The 14,947-nt window shown below is 34.2% G+C and overlaps 1 protein-coding gene across 2 annotated transcripts in view; it reads left to right on the top strand.

Moving 5' to 3' along the window:
• Nucleotides 1-14,947, top strand: part of SCLT1 (sodium channel and clathrin linker 1) — a 232,580-nt gene that overhangs the window by 77,633 nt on the left and 140,000 nt on the right. For both annotated transcript variants that reach the window (XM_082462157.1, XM_082462156.1), the window contains exons 7-9: nucleotides 3,803-3,925; nucleotides 6,209-6,274; nucleotides 10,127-10,197. In XM_082462157.1, coding sequence (XP_082318283.1) covers nucleotides 3,803-3,925; nucleotides 6,209-6,274; nucleotides 10,127-10,197 — 260 coding nt within the window. The remainder of the gene's footprint in view (nucleotides 1-3,802; nucleotides 3,926-6,208; nucleotides 6,275-10,126; nucleotides 10,198-14,947) is intronic.

Genomic DNA, 14,947 nt, shown 5'->3' with positions numbered 1-14,947 from the left:
ATAGACAATGATTATTTGTCAGTCAATGATTATTTGTCAGTCATACCTCAATAAATCCAAAAATTTTTTTAATTTATAAAAAGAAAAAAGAGTGCAAAACTAGATAGGATTCGTTTTTTGTTTTGTTTTCTATTTTTGAAACTACAAATCTTATGTCTAAAAAGCATCTCCCTGTAGTACTTTTGTTGCTATAATTTCTTTTTGTTGTTGTTGTTGCTATAATTTATATTGCTAAATTTTGTTCTTTTTTTTTTTAAACCACACTTGTTCTGTCGTTTCTCACCTCTTTCTCCTCCTATCTTCTCCTGTCTTTGCCTTTCTCCATCTCCATCTTACTTGGTACATATTATTTTTCTGATACCTTTTGCTACATTTTGTATCATTACTTCACAGAAGCTTTGGTGAAGTACAAGTTTGACCAGTCAAAAATGAAAAAGGAGATTTGTTAAAAACAAATTTTGCCACAATATCTGAAATGTATTTTGTATATAAGTATGGAATTTTAACTGAGTGAGAGTTTAGGCAATTTTATAAAGTATGAATAATAGAAAATGTTAATAAATCCATAAAATAATAATGTCAAATGTTAATTCTGCATATTACTTATACATACATGTTTATTAAATTTATTATTAAGTTCTAGTAAAACACATACAATTGTTTTGGTATCCATCACTAGATTGAAAGCCCTTTGTGTCGTGCGTGAAGACTAGGTGAATCCAAACTGAATAAATTTAAAACTCAATAAAATACAATTTATAGTAGAAAATTGAGAGTAAGAGGGAGAATTCTTTATTGTATTATGCTTTATTAAAGTAATAAGTCTAGAGAATTTAACAGAAGAGTCAAATATCTTCATCCATTCCACAAATATTTATTCGGTGTCTATTATATATGAGGCACGGTGCTTAGTATTTATCATATACAGTGGAGAATGTTGGCTCCTACTTTTGTGAAACACACAAGCTTTTGGAAGAAAAGTTTGGTCAAACTTCTTGAGTTTGGTCCCCAATCTACTTTCTAGCTCTGTGATCTTGGGAAACTTCTTTGTGCTTCACCTTCTTCATTTATAAATGGAGATTATAATAATTCTTATTTTATGGAGTTCTTATGGTAATTAAAATTTTGAATCCCCATTAAGCACATAGGGTAATGCCTAACACATGTGTGAGTTCATAAATCTACCTATTATTTTTATCATCTTTATCATTATTATTACTAAACAGCATGATAAAGCAGAATTAAAATTAGGTGCAAAAGGTTCTGTGTATCTCAAGTATAGTTGCTTTGGGAGCCAGTAGCACTAGTACAATATCAAGTACCTAACTAAATATTTTTAGTTTGGAGTATTTTGTTCTCCTATAATAGTGTGATTTGTAAAAATCTTTCTGGAGGGCAGTTTGGCAGTAAGAGCCCTAGAAATGTTCATATCCTTTAACCAATTAATTAGATGGTGACATCACATAGATTCTAGGAATCTGTCCTAAGAAACAGTATATAAAAATATATGGATAAATATATTCATTATAGTAATGTTTTGATAGTGAAAAATTGGAAGTACTTTAAGAACCTAAAAATGTGGAATCACTTAAATTGTGTTTTTTCCAAATGATGCGTGATACATTAGTACAGTGGTTCTCAAATTTTGGTGTGTATCGTAATCACCCGAGGGCTTACTGGAATAAAGATTGTCACCCCCTCCCCCAAGTTTTTGATTCAAGAAGTCTAGGATATGGCTCAATAATTTACATTTCTAACAGGTTCTAAGGTATTGATACTAGTCCTTTGAGAACCACTGGCTTAGGAGAATCTGGGCTTTCTTCTTACCATCAGGCACGTTTGGGAAACCGCAGTCTTTTGAGTTATGAGGCATTTTTATGACTATTCTATTGAAAAGAAAGCAGTCTTAAGGAAATAAAATGAATTGTACAGGGTCATTCAGCCAGAATTAGAAATCCAACCCAGATTCTGGCTCCAGATTCTGCTTTTGTCTACATATTTTTAAACTACATACGTTTTGGGTAAAACTAATCAATACTTTTAAAAGTCAGGATAAAGGTTATTTTGGGAGGATTGTAGTATCTGTAAGAAAGGGGCAGCTGGCTTCTAGCTGCTGGTAATAATGTTCTCTTTCTTGAACTGGGTGCTGGTTACATGGGTGCACTCACTGTACAAATTGATGATTTGTGTGTTTCTGAATGCATGTTATGCCTCAGAAATAGTTTCCTTAAAGCTTATAAATGTATATTTATTTGAAATGTATACTCATTATGTTCCAAAAATGCATATCTTTTCACTACACCTTCTTACCTACTTACTAAAACTGAGAGAATTAGCTCTGACCTGGGATTTAGAAGCTTGGGCTTTAGGGACAAAGAGATGAAGGTTTCTTCTTGATTCTGTCAACAGCTTGCTGAGGTAGCTATACTTCAATTTTTAAAAAGTACATGCAAAAAAGAAAAAAAGAGAGAATAATGCTTTTTATATGCTAGCTTAAAGTTTCTCAACCTTTTTGGTTTCAGGACCCCTCTTCAGTGTGCTTAAGAATTATTGAGGACTCCAGAGAGGTTTTTTTGGGGGGGGTATTTATCATATTACTAATTAAAACTAAGACATTTTTAGAAACAAATGGGAGCATAAGAGTGCATTTTGGTAGCCATCAGAGCAATGACAACATTACACAGTACATCATATAAACTTTGGAAAACTGTACTGTACACTCATGAGAGGATGAGAGTGAAAAAGGCAAATAATGTCTTCATATTATTATGAACAAAATTTTGTCTTCAAGGGTCCCCAATATCACTTTTGAGAATTACTATATTGAAAGAATAGTTAATGACCTGAAAAAATTCTCATTATAAAATTCCAGGTGAAAAATAGACAATACAAGCAGCACACTATGTGATTCCCAGTTTTTTTAAAGAAAAAAAATACAAAATTCTCCCCCCCATATCACATTTGTAAACAAGAGTACATCCAACATTCATAAAGATGTTTATATCCAGATGTTAGCAGTATTTATTATCAGGTGCTAAAAAATATTAGGTAATTTTATTTTCTTCTCTCTTTTTCCATACTTTCCTAATTTTCTATGATAAACATTTATTACTTTTTCAGTCAGAAAAAAACCTTTTGTATTTTACCAGGGACAGTTTTCATCAGTAATTTCTATGGCTTACACTTTCTGGAACAAGAAAGTGATTGAAAGGTTTTAATTTTAGCTATTAAATCTGAATAAAAAGAAAATTTCAAAGTAAGGAATTTTCATCTTTAGGTTTATTCTCTAAATAATTTTTTAAATAAATTTATTTATTTATTTATTTTTGTCTGCATTGGGTCTTCATTGCTGCACACGGGCTTTCTCTAGTTGCAGCGAGTGAGGACTACTCCTCGTTGTGGTGCGTGGCCTTCTCATTTGCAGTGGCCTCTCCCATTGCGGAACATGGGGCTCAGGCGCACGGGCTTCAGTAGTTTTGGCTCGTCAGGCTCAGTAGTTGTGGCGCACGGGCTTAGTTACTCCGCGGCATGTGGGATCTTCCCGGACCAGGTCTCAAACCTGCGTCACCTGCATTGGCAGGCAGATTCTTAACCACTGTGCCGCCAGGGAAGTCCCTCTAAATAATTTTATTTACAACTTTATATCATCAAAAATATTACAACTATACGATCTTAGACAAGTTCTATTTTTATTTTGTGACTTTATATACAAGAACTCATTCTGTAAAAGAACATGATTTATTTGTACTATGCAGTAGCCTGCTAATAATTTAATGAGTTCTGAAATGTTTTTCTTTTATAGGAAAAAACTCAGGCTGTAGAACTCTGGCAGACTGTTTCTCAGGAGCTGGAGAGACTACAGAAACTTTACCAGGAACATATGACTGAAGCCCAGATTCATGTAGTTGAAAGTCAAAAACAAAAGGTAATCTTGGATTTCATGGTTTTCTTGTATATCAGTAAGAAGTTGCATTCTGGAGAAACTCAGCTTTGGAGAAGAATGCCTAAGTCTCTACTGCGTTATTTATATTGGCAGTAAATTGATCTTCAGTGGTTAGAAATCTTTTGAACACATAAGATAATCAAAACAGTGCCTAGTGTACATAGGGTTTTATAATGTGATTAGCAACGAAAGCTGTATTTAGTGCTAATAAACAGCTCTAAGATTATTATGTGTAAATGGATCATAAATCTACCTATTATTTTTATCATTTTTATCATTATTATTACTAAACAGCATGATAAAGCAGAATTAAAATTAGGTGCAAAAGGTTCTGTGTATCTCAAGTATAGTTGCTTTGGGAGCCAGTAGCACTAGTACAATATCAAGTACCTAACTAAATATTTTTAGTTTGGAGTATTTTGTTCTCCTATAATAGTGTGATTTGTAAAAATCTTTCTGGAGGGCAGTTTGGCAGTAAGAGCCCTAGAAATGTTCATATCCTTTAACCAATTAATTAGATGGTGACATCACATAGATTCTAGGAATCTGTCCTAAGAAACAGTATATAAAAATATATGAATAAATATATTCATTATAGTAATATTTTGATAGTGAAAAATTGGAAGTACTTTAAGAACCTAAAAATGTGGAATCACTTAAATTGTGTTTTTTCCAAATGATGCATGATACATTAGTACAGTGGTTCTCAAATTTTAAATGGATCTCCAAAACTTTTATATTCTTGATTTTTTTACCTGGTTAAAAAAGACAAAGACTGATCATTAGACCATGGACAGTGAAGAAGCCTGCTCAAATGTGATGACACTTGTGAAATGAAAACATTCGGAAAATGTTAACAACCTTAAATGTGACCTTTTACTAAAATGTGAAGTTTGTCTAACATAAATTAAAAAGAATAGGATTTTACAATAGGAAGGCTCTTAATGGTTATTAAGGACTTCTTTCTATCCAAAGCAAGAATCATTTTATATTCTTTTAAAGTGGACATATAGCTTTTGCTTTATACCTCTGTTGACAAGAACTTAACTATCTCACAAGACCATCCACTCCATTGGAAAATCTACCTCCCTTATCTTTCCATTGATTCTTTTTCTGCTAGGTATATTGAAATCTCTGGAGTAATTCCAATTCTGGTTCCTTTCCTGTGGATTTTTGAGAAGGCAGCTGTTTAAATATACTGGTTATCATTGCCTCTCTTCAGCTCTCATTTATAGACTTTTCAAATTCCAGTTTATGACTGTTCCTATTATTATCACTATAACTAGGAATTTCTACCTAAAGAAGTCATAATAATACTTAATGATGCTTTGCAGTTTACAAAATGATTTTTCTATACATGCCCTGGTTTGAAAATAATCCACATGTAATCTGTGCAGTAACACTTACCTCTGAGATCTGGAAACCATTTCTAATATAAGTTTGTTCTTTTAAGGCTGTTTCTTCATTAGGTCAATCAACTAAGCCATTGGGTTTAGGGGTTTTTTTTCCGCTTTAATAAGATCATTCTTATGCTATAGCTTTGCAATTAGGGTTTTTTTCTTTCCTTTTTTTTCTTTGGCTGTACCTCTCAGCAAGTGGGGTCTTAGTTCCCCGACCAGGGATTGAACCCATGTCCCCTGCATTGGAAGGTGGATTCTTAACCCCTGGACCACCAGGGCAGTCCCTGCAGTTAGGGTTTTTTTGTGTTTGTTTGTTTGTTTGTTTGTTTTTGTATACGACTTAACAAATAATACTCTGTCCTTATTTCCCTAGTTATCCATCAATCTTGAATTCTGTCCTCTGGCATATGATGTTTAATCCGATCATAACAGATAATCAAAAAATTTAAAACTTGTGGGGCATTCAAGCCATGAGAATTTTAAAGAAGGAGGAAAGGCACAATAACTCCTGTGCTGTGGTTTGTACTGTAGGTTTTGAATAGGTTTGAATATGGTTTTTCAATATTGGGTAAGGTCTCTCTAGCATATCTATCTACTAATGGATTGATTTCTAGAAATAATGATTTCACGTAAAACATAAATAGCTGCATTAGTTTCCACATTGCCACCTTATCTAATTTTGTAATCATTAAAATATTTTTATCTTTTTATTTCTTCAACTGTTAATTCACACAATACTTGTGAGAAGAAATACAACTGATGTCATCGAGATTTAGGCATAATGATTTTAGTCTTGATTTTAGTTTAATTTTAAATATGGGTTGCAAACAAAATGCTATTTATGTATTCCCTCTTCCTACTACAGGATCAGCTGACCAGTTTTCAACAACTGACCAAGCAACTTCATGTTACTAACGAGAACACAGAAATGGTAAGTGAAAATATCCATTTAATGCACTTGTTATATAAACGAGAAATTGTCACTATAAGTAATAATGTTTATTTTTGCTAAGGCAAATCAACAAGAAAAAAATGCTTGAAATGAAAATAGGTAAGCAGTACCCTTTTCTTTTTATCTGTCTTTTTCTTTCACATTCAACAGCATGACATGAGGGTTCACACTAGTTTCCAGAGATTTAAAGCTAACATCTATCTGAAATATATCCTAATCTGAAAATACTCTTAGAGTCCTTGGTAAGATTTCCTGAGCATAATCTCGACTGTGAGCTCCTCAAGAGTAGGACTCATGCTTTGTTCTTAGTATTTCATCTAGAACATAGTTAGGTATACACTAAGAATGGTGGAACTTTTAGACAAATGGTAACCCAAATCCTTAAGAACAATAAAACACTAAGAATCATTTGTTAGTTGATTGACCACCACTCACCTAAATTGCTACACCTAAATTTCCCTTTAATTTTTTCCCCAAAGAAATACAATTAGCCTTCCCAGTTCTGCTCTTTACCTTTCTCCCCACCTCTCACTTTTATTTTCTTATTCTCTTCTTTTCCTTCTTGGAATTTTATTTCACCTCATTGTTGAGGAATAGGATTATGACATCCCAGGTAATTCCTCTCTTTCCTTTCTTCATTTTGCTTAGTTTCCCTGCTAATTCAGAATTAACAGGGTAGTACTTAATAAAAATGTCTTTAAGAGTGGAGTTGTGCCATCAAAAGTAAGTTTATCCAATTTTATTGTACTTAAAAAAACTTTCTCCTTTAACCATGTAAAAAATTATTAAATAAATTTCTCCCTATTTTACTTATGTTAACATTTGGAATTTCTAATCACTTGTAATTTTTGATAATATACTTCTTAGAGTTTTAAAATAGTATTAAAGTACTCCAAAATGAAATGATGACTGAGTTCCATAATTAAGAAATCCCGTTTCTACATGACATTAATAGTGTAACTTACCATAACAATTGTTTATTCTTTTTCTCAGTATTTCCTAGAATTGTGCAGATTACATAATCCTTTGGTATTTTGTACCACAGGGCCCATATTTTATTATATACAACCCCAAATCATTCTGAAGAAAGTCATAGAAAAACATATTTGAATATTTACAGGACATACTTTAAAAATTTCTAAGGCATTCATAGTTTTAGGCCAAAACTAAGAATAATAAGCTATGGATACAATAAAAGTGATAAGAAAGTGACAAGTTGGATTAAGCATTGTGTAATAAAGAGCAAAGAAGAGACTATCCTGGTTGTTAAAATAGAAGAAATTGGCTAAGAGAAATTTTTAAAACTTGAGTTTTTCTTAATGTATCAATCGTTAAGGTATTAAACATGACTCTACTAAGTGTAAAGGAGGTTTAAGTGATAGTAAAGATTTTGTAAGTCTCAAAGAGCATTCAGAGCATGGTCATAGGAGCAAGTTTGAGTCAAAACCAAATAATTTCCATTAAAGTTTTCTGATTACATGAATAAACTCATGAAATGAATGGGTTCCTATAGATGTACAATAAATTGATGAGTATATAACAAGTAAATAACATCTTTTATAACCAATGTACTTTAGTGACATGCAGAAGGTAAAATGCCCTGACCTGAATGGTACCTAAAAATACAAGTTTATATTTATTTATTTTTACTGTAGATGCAATAAGAGTTTACATTTCCTAGAAATTCTCTTTACTGAAATCATATTTTTCTTCAGATTTACTCATCTCTATAAAATAACTCAAAAATATTTGTTAATTGCATACTAAGTTCCTTCTACTGCTATAGTTTCTCTAGTTGCAAAAGAAATGTGCATCTATCCACAAAGCCCCTGTCTAGTTGGAAAAACAGAAATGACATACGAAATAATCGGTGAATAAGGTGCTAAGATAGATGATTGAAAGGGATTCTCTGGACCTTTATGAATCTCCAGATTCTATAGTATTGATATAGTATATAATTTTTTTGTGATCATAAATACAGAGCATCATAAAGCCATATTCAGATGCAGTTGTTGAGCTCTTACTAGGCTTGCTAGCAAGTTATGTATGTTTGTTCCCAACACCATCTTCTTAAAATTCACGATTCTAGTTTATACTTCTGCTAATTACTCTACATAATCTACCTTTAAGGTGCTCCCAAATAATAAAAAACACAAGCATTAATTATGCCAGTTCCAAGACTATATATAGTAAAACATGAATGGTACATTACAAACATTATAAAAGGGAATCCATTTGGCCTGAAGTCGTTGAGATAGCTTTACAGGAGAATTTGAAATGATATTAAAGATCATCCTTTCCCTCAAGTGATACAGGCATCCTTCTATTAAATGCTTTACAGTTTGGATGATCCTCTAGCCTCTGCTTTGAATATCTCCTGTAAGAGATCTTGTCATTTCCCCAAAGAGCCTGTTCCTTTGAACTCTGATTAATAGAAAGCTAAAATCTCTCTTACCAGGCCTTCCTCCCACTGACATATGGTTTTATCTTTGGGAGTAACATAGAACAAGCTCAATTCTTTTTTAAGTCAGACCTTCAGTTATTTGCATATAATCATATGTCTGTTGTAACTCATGCCCAGTGTTACAGTTTTTTGTTTTGTTTTGTTTTAACTTTTCTGGTGTGGTGTAATTTACCTACCTTTCATTATTCTATCCCTCTTTCTCTGCATGCCATAATTGGTCTCTTAAACTGTGGTCTGTGAATTGAATACTAAATTCTGTTCTGGAGTAGTTTACTTCCCGAGATAAAGATGAAGATGCAGTCCTCAGACTCTCTTTCATGTCTCAGTTAAGGCATTCATTCATTCACTCATTCATTCCTCAAAGGTATAAGTGCTTAGAATGTACTGAATCATGTGCTAGATGCTGGGAGTTCTGGGTGCAGCTGGTCTTCAAAAACAGGCTCATGTTGTAGCCAGGAATATAAGTAGACTTTAAACATAGTACTTAAGTAACAGTGCAATGTGCATTGTAAAAGTATATGTAAAGTTTTATCAAAATACAAAAAGGAAGCAATCAGCTTTGCCTTAGAGTGACCACACAGGTTATGCAGGGATGAATGCTGGCTGAATGAGGACATCCCAAGTAGAGGGAAATAGAAAAGTGTATTAAAAATATGAAGTCAGTGAAGTTGGGGGTAAAACCAGCGCTTATGGAAGATAATCAGTCCCCTTAGAAAATTTTATTCTACAGTTGGAAGACTGCTTCATAACTTACTTTAGCATTAGCAGACCCTGAGGAAAGGGTTCCAGAGCATGTCATTTATTTGGGAGATAATACCATGAAAAACCAGTAGGGGAATGGAGAAACAAGACTAGGAAGGGAAGAGAAGGCAGCCAATAAAGGGTTTTTAACAATCAAGCAAATTAACACTGTGGGTAACTGAAACTTAATCCCACTGCTGAACTGTGGAAGCCAGTAAAGAAACAGCCTCAGTTATTCCACCACGGGGCATGGGAGTTGGGGATTTTTACCCACCAATTCCATTCGGTCATTGTTTTGGGGCTCTTGCAGAACAGGCTGGGGGCATGAATTCTACGCCACCTATATAGCCTTCTGCATAGTTTGGTGAGCAAAGGAGGCTCAGAAGGCCAGAAAAAGCCAGAAGACACAGAAATGCAAATGCAGGTAGTTTGAAGGGAAGCAGGTGTCCCCTGAAGTAGTGAAGGCAGGGAAAGATGGCCAGGGTTATCTTTTATCATTAAAAAAATCTAATCATTATCATGACTTCATTTCATTTTTTTCTACTCATATACCCTGTAGTTAGTCTTTAAAGATACAGTTTTAACTGTTCTGATACTGAATGTTTCTATTTTTTTTCTTTTGGCAGACTAATCAACACTTTTTGAAAACAGTAACTGAACAAAATGTGGAAATCGAGCAACTCCGAAAACAACTTAGGTATTTTCAAAAATGATTTTTGTTATTTTATTAATAATTACTTTTCTTCAGGGGAAGCGCTGGTGTCATAATTTTTCCCGTGAGTTTTTTTTTTCTTCCTCCCTTTTAAGCTTCTGTCAGTAGCTTCTTGTGTGCATGATCTTTTGGGACAAGAAGAAACTGAAATCAAGACTATTAGTCAGGCGACAACTATAATACATATATGGGAAGGGCTGTTCCATGATGGCAAAACCAGTGCTTATGGAAGAAAATCAGTCCTCTTCCCGGGACTTCTGGGAACCAAGCCAGCCCCTCCATCAGCCCCCAGGGCCTTGCCTTCTGGACACCCCAGGGCCCATTGGCCTCTGGACACTGTCTTCCCACCAGAGCCCCGCCCTCCTCCAGGGGCTGTCTGTAATGGCCCACAGATCCCCAATTCCCGGATCCCCTCTTCCCCACCCCCAGGCAGGGGCAGAATAAATGTTTATATGGATTTTAGAGCTCAAAAAAAAAAAAAAAAGAAAGAAAGAAAATCAGTCCTCTTAAAAATTTTTTCTACACATACCTTTCTTTGCATTCTCCCATAAGCAGACCCTAAGAGTTTGAAAGCACGTAGTTTATTTAGAGGTAATACCAGTAGAGGTAATACCAGGATACCAGGAGAGGAGTGGGGAAGTGAGATAAGGAAGGGGAGGAGAAGGCAGCCAATAAGGGGTTTTTAAAAACCAGGCAACTTAATACTGTATGTCTATATTATGGTCCAGTGCTTTAAAAATCATTGCGTCAATAGACTTCACAGGAAAAACTCTAAATGACAAAAAAACATTTTTTCACGTTTCATTCCCCTTAGTCATAATACTCAAAATTCAGAAGCTTAGTCATATAAGGTTTTTTGCTGTGATTCTGTCATGTAGAAATATCTTTAAATTGTAATATAAATTTATATTATACAAAAATTGTAAGTTACTGTTTTTTAAATAAACCTTGCTATTTACTTTTCCTACCATCATGTATTTTGCCCTGCCAATGCATTATATTGGTTTTGTTTCAAAGGAAAACTTATTTCACGAAATTTTTTTTTATTTTACAAAATTTTATACACCACTTTTTATATTTTTATCTTATTAACTTCATGAACTTTTATATTTAATTTAATAAATTTACCTTCTTTTCCCCTAGACATTTTTACTTGTGGCTCTTATTTAGTTCTTCATATTTCTTTCAAAGTTATTGATTTTGCAATTTAAAATACTAATGATTTATTTAATTGCAAGATCTTCCTCCTCTTTTTTTCAAATGGAGGTTCATTATAAAAATACTTTAGATAGTATGAAAATATATCAAATTGCAGTACAGTTCTGACAGTAAGTTATTACAGACTCCACAGGTTAAGAGCACAATCCCCAATGTGTCTACTCTCACTCAGATGCCAGCCACAAGTTCAGGGGTCCCCAGGCCACTCACACCTCTGACCAATTGAATACAAATGTGGGTGTTCTCACTAACCCCCCAGGATCAATAATTCTTGAAAATGGCTCAGAGAACTCAGGAAAGCACCATACTTGTGATTAAAATTTTATTATAAAGGACATAAATCAGAACCAGCCAAAAGAAGAGACTTAACTGGGTGAGATCTAGGAAGGTCCCAAAAGCAGAGCTTCTGTGTCCTCTGCCCATGCAATCAGGGTGTGTCAACATCCTGGCACAGCAGTGTGTTCACTAACCAGGAATCTCACCTAAGCCTCAGTGTCCTGAGTTTTTATTGGGGTTTCATTATGTGCATTTGATTTATATTCAATGTAAATAAATTTATATTATATTTAAATGGTATTTATAATGACTGCATCATAGAGCAAAACCCTATATGAATAAGCTGAATTTTAAGTGTTATGACTGATCAAATGAATCATTGATCACTTGATTGAACTTAATCTCCAGACCTCCTTCCCTCCCTGAGAGTCAGGAGGTTGGGCCTATATCAGGTTGGCTCAAAGCTCCAACCCTCTAATTACATGGGGCCTACTGTGAGTCATTTCATTAGCATAAACTCAGGGGTAGTCCCACGTGCCTACCATGAATAACAAAGATACTGCTATTACTTGGGCAATTCCAAGGGTTTATATGCTCCATCCTAGAAACTTAGACAAAGACGAGACAAATTCTTTATTATACAACTCTTTTTAAGTGGAAAATTAAAATCTCATAATTCCATTATTTAGAGTTAACTATTATTAACTTTTTAAATGTATAACTTAGGTTTGTGTATTTAAGTATTTTAGTTAAAAAAGGGGGGGAATGATATACACACTGTCTAATAGCCTAATTGTTTTTTCTTATAGATTATATGAATATCATATCAATATTATCAACCATAACATTATATAGTATACTATTATATGGATGTGTTATATTTATTAGTTAAATTCTTATTCACTTTCCACTGTTATTCCTTTTTCATCTTTAGTAGGATATTTAGTAGCCTTTTTATAGGCTACTTTTTCATTGAACATTACAATTAGAGCAGTTTTAGAACAGTAAATACATAATAGTTAGCCGTAAGTTAGTCTTGGATGTTATTATTGTTTATTGTTATTATTAAATAAGATTTTAGTACTACTAAAGAAATTAAAGTGAATCTTATCTAATTAAGACATTTAAAAGAAAGGCCAACTTGGTTGAATGTTTTGTTATACATTTTTTTAAACTTCCTTTTAAAATTGTTTTATGATAAAAACACTAGACTAAAGCATAAACTGACAGAAATATAAGGCATGGCAGAACAAGTCCATAATCATAGTAAGGATTTTAACTCTTTAAGTGACTGATAGATATAGAAGATGTGATTTATGTGATTAACAACTTGATCTAACAGACATCTCTGAAACATTGAATCCATTTATTTAATAAATATCTAGCAAGCATCTACTATGTGCCAGGCTCTACACCTGGGGTATATCAATGTATAATACAGTTGAAGACTTCTGTCCTTTTGGAACTTACATCTAGCAGGAGCAAGCAGACAATAAGCAATATCTCAGTAAGTTAGGAGGCAATAAGTGCTACAGAAGAACAAAACAAAAGAAAAGATCAGGATGAGAGGTCTGGAGTGCTAGGGGCAGTGGTGAAGTTGCAGTTTATTTTTAATAGAGTATTCAAAGTAAGCCTCCCTAAGAGGTTGAGATTTGAACAAAGACTTGAAGGATGTGAACAAATAATCCATGCAATACAGGGAAAGTGTCTAGAGTAAAGAACTTGCCATTGCAGAGGTGGAAATGTGCTTGGGGAACAGCGAGGAAGCTAGATGCCTCTTATCTATTGCTGAATAACAAACCATTGCAAAACTTGGTGACTCAAAGCAATAACTTATTTAGATTATGATTTGGGAGAGAAGAGAACAGGTTTTCTGGTCTGGGCCTCCAGGGCTGATATCTACTGAACTTGTCTATTTGTCTCTAGCCAGCTGGTCGGTCTGCTAGCAGGATGGTCTGGTAGTTGGCAGCAGATGATAAACCTGTCTGGCAATTGGCAGTCTCTTCACCAGGTCAACAAGGCAAATCTTACTTCTTCACTTGGCTGTTCCCCAGAATAGCAAGAGAGCAAATCCCAACGTACAAATACTTTCCAAGTCTCTCTTGGATCATATTGGGTTGACCAAAAAGTGCCTTTGGCTTTTAAATAAAAATAAAAGACACATTTTTCATTTTCACCAAGAACTTTATTGAACAACGTATTCACCGTTTTGTTCCACTACCTTCTGCCATTTTTCAGGCAGCTTCATAATTCCATCTTCCCAAAACTTTTTATCTTTTTGAGCAAAGAACTATTCCAGATGTCTTTTACAGTCCTCCAGGGAATTGAAATTCATTCCATTAAGAGAATTTTGTAAAGACTGAAATAAATGGAAATCTGAAGATGCAATGTCTGGCGAATATGGCGGATGAATCAGAATTTCCCAGCCAAGCTGTAACCGTTTTTTGCCTGGTCATCAAAGAAACATGCGGTCTTGCATTATCCTGATGAAAGATTATACATTTTCTGTTGACTAATTCTGGATGCTTTTCATCGAGTGCTGCTTTCAGTTGGTCTAACTGGGAGCAGTACTCATTGGAATTAATCGTTTGGTTTTCCAGAAGGAGCTCATAATAGAGGACTCCCTTCCAGTCCTACCATATACACAACATCACCTTCTCTGGATGAAGACCGGCCTTTGATGTGGTTGATGGTGGTTCTTTTCACTTGCCCCATGATCTATTCCATTCCACATTATTGTACAGTATCCACTTTTCATCACCCATCACAATTTGTTTTAAAAACGGAACGTTTTCATTGCTTTTAAGTAGAGAATCATGTATGGAAATATGGTCAAGATTTTTTTCACTCATGTGGAACCCAAACATCAAAGCGATGAACATAACCAAGCTGGTGCAAATGATTTTCAACGCTTGATTTGGATATTTTGAGTATGCTGGCTATCTCCCGCGTGGTGTAACATTGATTGTTCTCACTTAATGTCTCGATTTGATCGCTGTCAACTTCAACTGGTCTACCTGACCGTGGAGGATCGTCCAGCAAGAAATCTCCAGCACGGAACTTCGCAAACCACATTTGACATGTTCAATCAGTCACAGCACCTTCTCCATTCACTGCACAAATCTTTTTTGTGTTCCGTTTTTACCTTTTATGAAATAATAAATCATAATATGCCAAAAATGTTGCTTTTTTCCTTCCATCTTCAATATTAAAACGGCTACACAAAAATTCACCAATTTTG

The sequence above is a fragment of the Balaenoptera physalus genome, assembly GCF_965194825.1.
Source record: "Balaenoptera physalus genome assembly, chromosome: 5".
In the NCBI taxonomy this organism is placed as follows: Eukaryota; Metazoa; Chordata; class Mammalia; order Artiodactyla; family Balaenopteridae; genus Balaenoptera; species Balaenoptera physalus.
Note: the sequence above shows the minus strand (reverse complement) of the source record. Positions and strands in the feature narration are given on the sequence as shown.